The 7,452-nt window shown below is 35.3% G+C and overlaps 1 protein-coding gene across 1 annotated transcript in view; it reads left to right on the forward strand.

Moving 5' to 3' along the window:
* The first annotated feature begins 6,870 nt into the window (after positions 1 to 6,870).
* The window catches only part of LOC106876241 (GPI ethanolamine phosphate transferase 2), a 5,902-nt gene continuing 5,320 nt past the window's right edge, over positions 6,871 to 7,452 (forward strand). Inside the window, exon 1 of the mRNA XM_014924724.2 lies at positions 6,871 to 6,948. Coding sequence (XP_014780210.1) covers positions 6,918 to 6,948 — 31 coding nt within the window. The 5' untranslated portion in view covers positions 6,871 to 6,917. The remainder of the gene's footprint in view (positions 6,949 to 7,452) is intronic.

The raw sequence follows: 7,452 nt of genomic DNA on the forward strand, positions 1-7,452 counted from the left end.
ATATATATATATATATATATATATATATATATATATATATACACACACACACACAAACATATACATACATAGACACACATATACGACATGCTTCTTTCAGTTCCTGTCTACCAAAACCACTCACAAGGCTTTAATCGGCATGAGGCTAAGATAGAAGAAACCGGGACTGAAACCGGAACCATGTGATTGGGAAACAAACTTCTTACCACACAGCCACGCCTGTGCCTTAATGTTTTTTGTTTTAATGATTTTCTTGTACATTAATTGCTAATATACACTTGTAGCAGTTATGAAATGTCAGGACCATATTTCCATACATCTGTGTGAATGTCATTGCTTCGAGTTCTGCCTAGTAGTGTAACATGTGTGCCATCCCACAGCAGCCCTACAGATTGTCGCCCCCACTCCTACCTTGGACCCCAATGCTTGTAGAGCATATGCAAAAGTGTTGCCTCCATAAAAGCATCGCTCAGGACGGTTCTGCCTATGATTGATATATCTTGTCTCTCTCACTATGTCATTAGGACATCCCCTATTTCTATTTCCAAGCTTCATAACTTCAGAAAGAACTTACAAGGATCACAGGTTGAACACTTAATGTAACCAAACAGTTTTTTTTTTGTTTTTTTTTTTAGGTGTGTTTTTAACTTGACTAAAAATTGCTTGTTAGTAATAAATCTTACAACATGGTTTTGAAATACTTCAATTATGAAAATGTTTTCTCAAAACCATGTAACAATTTAATCTATACATTTGTAGTCTGTCAAAGTAAATTTTATGTATTTCAGTTCTGGTTTTAATTAGTATTCAATCTGATTTCAAAGGGTGTTCTTTTTTTTAGAAAGAGTTACCCATGCTAATGCAATTTTGTGGCTGAAAGCAACTTCATTATAGTTTGAAGCTGATAGGTTATGCCCTACATGGACAAATTCTTCTACTTGCTTTGTAGTCTACTATAAAGTGGTATTGCCTTGCTTTGACTATGTCTTACACGTAATTATGCATTTGGATATCCCAAGATTAATTTGGAGATCTGCTTCTTTTGTACTTACATCTAAATGATTAATAACATCTTGAAGGCTAGCAGTGCCATTCTTGATAGTGGCAATATCATTTGCAAAGGTTAGCTTAGGTTAAAGACTATGACATCCTATACAGAACTCACTACCTTTCTTTTTCTTCAATTTTTAAGATAACATTATCCAGAACTACTCAGAAAAAACTCTTTCATTGTTCACAAATCAACTGGTGCCAACATTAGTCTTGATAACCAATTGTGAACTTTCATATGTAGATTTTAGAGTGGAGGTGATGTATTTTGGTCATGGCTGCCTTGTATAATGTTATATCTTATGAATTATATTTCGTTACAAAACAAATCGTTACAAAACTCCAGAAGTCTTACACCCTCCTCATTTTCTTGAATCATATTCATAACCTCAGTGCATACCATGGAAGCCATCAATATGCCATCCAATGTGGCCATTGAAGTCACCAGTCATAATAATGAAGTTACTGTCAACTATCATAAAAGTAGTCTGCAAAAGGGTCTCATAGAAACAGTCCTATTTTTCTGTCAATAATAGAATAACAGTCACCATTGAGTTACCTATAACTATCCTCCTACAGCACACTTTGACTACCTCCCTTACTTTTTGCATCCATTTTTCAGCTAATAATATGCCTGTTCCACCTCTGTTGACACTATTACTCACTCAGCAGAATTTGTATACCTGTCAGAAGTTTTGATGAAGATCCTTTCCACCTTACCTTTTTCACCAAATGTGCTTATGTTTATGCTTACAGCCTTAAAGCTTTAGAATTTATAGGAAGATGGGGGTGTATCTTCGGTAGGAAGACTGTTTGTTGATTACTGTTTGACGATATCTGCACTCATGAGGAGTAAGAATTGTTCCATAGCTTGCCAGCAATTTGTAGATTTACACACATCTAATTTGCTATCATTCATCCATTCTTCAACACTTGCTGCATCAGTCACAAATAGATGTAGTTGATTATTATTATCAATAAATAATAAGCATTCTTATTTCTTTATTGCCCACAAGGAGCTAAACATAGAGGGGACAAACAAGGACAGACAAAGGGATTAAGTCGATTACATCGACCCCAGTGTGTAACTGGTACTTAATTTATCGACCCCGAAAGGATGAAAGGCAAAGTCAACCTCGGCGGAATTTGAACTCAGAACGTAGCGGCAGACGAAATACCGCTAAGCATTTTTCCCGGCGTGCTAACGTTTCTGCTAGCTCACCTTAAGCATTCTTAATGTCATTAACATAACCAGTTTTATGGGTGTCTGCTGTCTTTTTATTATTGTTGTTGGAAGGATGCTGAAAGAGATGGAGGAAATGTGGCAGGGAAGATAAGAAAGCAAGATTTCCGGCATAGTATTGCAGACGGAATTGAGTGGGCAGATCACAAGCAAGCAAACTTCAAACTTTCATGGGAGACAAAATATTAATATCAATATTAAAGAGAAACAAGGCTGCAAGCTGGCAAAATTGTTAGCATGCTGAGTAAAATGCTTAGCAGTATCTCATACATCTTTATGTTCTGAGTTCAAATGCCACTGAGGTTAACTTTGCCTTTCATCCTTTTGGGGTCAATAAAATAAGTACCAGTTGAACACCGGGGGTCAATGCAATCAACTTAGCCCCTTCCTCAAACCTGCTGGCCTTGTGCCAAAATTTGAAACTAACATTAAATAGAAACTTATGCACTTCTAAATTTACTCTTTTATTGTTCTTAACAGTATCAGACCTTAGTCCTACTTAAGTGTCTATCATTATATAAATAGTCATTCATACTATGACAGTCTATGCGCTGATTCTCTTTTTCTTTCAATATGGCATATATCTACAATATATTTTGTATGATGTACTTTGTTATTATTTATTGCAAATAGGATTAAAGAAGGTAGAGTTCATAGTGTCTCTGTTTATAAATTAGTCAATCTGACTTGATCAAATGCAACATATCAACACATGATTTCAAATTCTCTTTAGTCGATCTCATCAGAAAGATAAAGGGACAACTCTTTTCTCCAAACCAAACCAATAAATAAAACAATTTTGAAATTCACTTCTTCTCATGTATATACCAGTCTCTTTAATTTATTTTTTTATTTAAATTTTACTTTAGCTCAATGTAAATGACCAATATGTTTGTGAGAAGGTGATTGTTGAAAGTGGGAGTGATAGGCAAATAGTGTAGGAATCCCAGTGGCTGCTCTTGGGAAGGTGACACAGTTGATGTTTCCAAAGACTGTGGTAAATTCCAAGAGAGAGAGAGAGAGAGAGAGAGAGAGAGAGAAAAAAAAATTTGATGAGGACAGAAGTACACTATTTGAAGGTAGAGGAAGAAATAATGGAAGGCTGCTAGTCTTGTTGGTTTAAAGTGATCAGAAGTGGTATTGCACAGAGTGTGTATATGTATGTGGTGATTAGACTTGTGAGATGAAGAAGAAATGTTTTGGAGGAGTTTTGCTAAGAGAATACAGTGTGGAGTTGGATGCAAAGCAGGCAGCAAATGTAGATGCTTTCTCTGTAAGAGTATTATTCACAAAGCTATGATATTCAGGAGTGGCAGAAAGAAAAATTCCATAAAGTTGGTGACCAAGTGACCAAAACCAGCTGCAGTTTGGAATTGAGTAGAGCTTGCTGGTAGTGTAATACACAAAAGGATCTTTTGCTCTGCAGATGATAAATTTAGAAGACTTGCAGTTAAGGATAAAAGCCACCTACTTGGTAGGGATTGATGACATTTTTCTGCAGGCATAGGCCTTCATATTCTTTGTCTTACTGCAACAGAGTTATATTATGATTGTGTGAAAGGTGTTATGAGATATGCTTTATGAGGAAAGATTCATTCACCTGCTTCAGGTAGAGTTTTGGAAAAGCTATCACTACTTCATGGGGAATGAAAAAGGCATGGAATTGGGAGTGCAAAATGTAAAAAATTATTTTAGAAGTGTAATTCTCATTGTATAAAACAGGAATACAAAAAAAAAAACCCCAAGAAAATTAAGGAACATCTACAAACCATCTCACCCAATTCCATGACCTTCTCCATTACTATGAGCTAGAGATAGCAATTTCAAAACTCCGCTCTGCTTAGAAGTCTCTGGTAGGTCTGGGGGAAGCACATGTGCTGCTAGAACTAGCAGAAATCTACTAGATAATTGTCTTGAAATGTTACAGGGGTCAGGAATGTGAGAGATGATTGATGTGTGGTGGATAGTCGTGGTCAGGCAGTGAAGTCCGACTACGGTGCTTTGATAAAAGTTGTGTTTTGGTGTAGGGAAGAAAGATTAAGAGCATCTACGTGCGGGTGATGATGCTAAGAGTTAAGGATTGGAAAATATTCGATTCCTGTACCTGAAGCATAATAAGGCAAGAAGGAGGTGAGAAGCAAGAAACGTTGTGGACATTGAAGCCTTCAAGGGCGATAACTTTAGAAAAGGAAGAAGTGAAGTAACTGTCCTTGGTTCATCGAGAGAAAAGGCTAAGCAGTTGTTAGTGTTTAGAGTGTTTGGAAGTAATTCTGTGAATAGCAGAGGTAGCAGATAAAATTGACTCTATTAACTTATAAACGTACTCGTTTTATCTGTCAATATCCTTCTACGCCATTGGAAATTGAGGATTTAATAATACACGATTATTAAAATATGACTCAAGTAATTGTCTTCGAGAACTTGTTCGTCAACGATTTCAGGTGCTAAACATCACACCACCAACAGCAACGAAAACTGAGCATGATCTCTGCATTTTCATCTAGATAGTATAAGTCGAGGGAACCATTCATTATATATGTAGAATGAGAGGTGAATTTTGTCTAAATAATTTTGTTTTTCCAAATTTGTTTAACATTCCTATCGATTAAGCTGAAATAAATTCGCCTTTTTCAAAGTGGAAAGGTCTGTTTAAACTTAATGTTATATGTGAAATGGTAAGACAACGCCGAACCAGGCGAAAACGTCACACATTCTTTGTAAACTTGTAGAGAAAGAATTACAGTTAAAAACGCGACGAAGAAAATTTAAAAGTGATTTGCTCTTTAAGTATTAGTTTTTATGCCATGTAGTTAATCGGAAGATATTGTTATCAATGAATTGGCAAAGAAATTAATAGTCAGTAATTTTCGAAGCACTCAGTCATAATGTCTTACGGTAGATAGTTCTACTTTGGGGGTTTAGATATTTTCTCTGGAGGAAAGAAGTATATCTACAGTATACACCTTTATTAAACGACAACTCTCACAATTCAAATTTGCATTTCAATTAAATAAAGTATGAAATCTTCAAAAGAGAACTGCTCGACATCGGGAATAAAATTTGGGTTTGAAAACAGTCGGACTGAATGTAAGGATTTGACATCAATTTTTAAGCTACTTGACGATCTTTTTCGAGACAATGTTGAGGATAATTTCTGTCATAATGAATCTCTACAAGCCTATGTTAGCCGAATGGCTCACGAATTAAAACGATCTGCAAGTATTTTACCAGCATTTCTAAGCAGTTTAGGTAGACTGAATATTAATTTACAGGAATTTGAAGCCAGAAATCAAGTCTTAACTCGTTTGTTGGAAAATGGTAACCCTTCAACGATATCATTTCCCTATAGCGACATAATCGAAGAATTGAATAGTCATAAATTAGCAATTGTAACCCTGGTTAACAAAGTCGCAGATCTCCGAGCTGACTTCCTACTTGACAAGAAAAATGAAGATGTTCTATATGATAATTACGTTGCTAAAAAAACAGCCGAACAGCTAGAACTAAAGTCATGTAAATCAGTTAAGTTGTCTGGGGTTGAACAAACAACGGACAATAATATTTTCACTTTTTCTAACACCGAAGTCAAGTCGGCAGACAGCATATTTGAATTTAGAACGAATTCTCGAGATAATATTCAAACTAAAGATACTGCCCTGACAGAAAAAGAAACCACGGCTAAGTCTGAGACAGATGATTCAAAGGATAATAATAAAACTTTAGAGCGTTCTAATATTTGTGTTAAACTCGATATTCAAATGCCCCGTCGGTGTGTATCAGAAAATATAGATGAATGTAAAATCTATGGTAAGGTTTACCACACATCAGACTGTGACGTTAATTTTGCTGTTAAAAATGGTTCGATGGAAACTTTAGAAAAATTCTTACTTTTCCAAGATGAAGAGGTGTCGGTTCTTCGGAAGTTAACAAGTTGTATAATGAATCTTATAGCTCGGTGCCAATACCTTGAAGAAGAGAAAGACACCATCATGCGTGCTCTGGAGCAAGCAAAAGCGTGTTCACAAACTATTTGCGGTAACCTTCATCAACAAATCACAGCCCTTCGAGGAAAATATGAAATTCTACAAGCAACACTGACTTTGCTTCTTAATAAGTTTGAACAAGACGTAACTACAAGGGCGCTTTCAAATCCTATAAATGCTCCAAACGAAAATCAGTTCAAACCTTCAACCGTGAGCGACCCTGTTATGATAACATCCATATCACAATACAATAACACAACTGAAGTTAATCAAAAAGAATCAAGTCTATTGATGGAAAGTGCAGAAAAGGAAGAAATAACAGATGAGACGGATGATGCTACTGATGTTGTGGATGATGACCAAACATCTCAAATATCTAATGACACTTTAAGTTGCGAAGTTAAGGAAGAAGTTGACATTCCGCTAGATGACCTTGAAGCTTCTTTGCAAACAAACATTGATTTAGAGAAAGAAATGGTCGCAATTATAGACAAGGAATTAGCCAAGTTACTTCAGAATAAATAATGAAATTAATGTACTTCACTAGAAACTGAATTACTTCGTAAAGGTGTGCAAAATTATTAATAAATCAAGACGACTTTAACAGCAAGTCTTATGGTGCCTATGTTGTCACTCACGCTATGTTATGTCAGTTTCTTATAAACGAAAAAAGTAAGCATTGTTTATATTGGATGATTATTATTTTTAAAGAAGCAATAGTTGACTTCGAAGAATGTAGATATTGTTTACAATTCATTTACATTAAATTATCATACAACTGTTCGTACTGTATAGGAATTAATCTTATAACAAAAAAAAAACTTAGTGAACACCTATGATAAAAAAAAAAAATGCTTAACTAACGATTTGCTGGGGGTGTTTCGGATAAGGATGTCCACTTGTTGGATTTACTTCGTTTTGACGGGAATTTTTCCAGTTTATGTTTTCACCATGGCCTTTGAAATGAACGGAGAAGTTTTTTTTATGGAAAAAAATTTTTCAAACTTTATGATTTTTTTTCACCGCGCAACCCGCTACCCCTATCTGGATAGATGTTGAGTAATTTATTATTTTTCTGCACTACGCACTTAAAAACGATGGGAGAAACCTGTCAGGTAAAAAAAAAAAAATTCTGAAGAAAAGGTGTGTGATTCAAGGGAGATTTAACTGTTGTTT

The sequence above is a fragment of the Octopus bimaculoides genome, chromosome 5 (genome assembly GCF_001194135.2).
Source record: "Octopus bimaculoides isolate UCB-OBI-ISO-001 chromosome 5, ASM119413v2, whole genome shotgun sequence".
In the NCBI taxonomy this organism is placed as follows: Eukaryota; Metazoa; Mollusca; class Cephalopoda; order Octopoda; family Octopodidae; genus Octopus; species Octopus bimaculoides.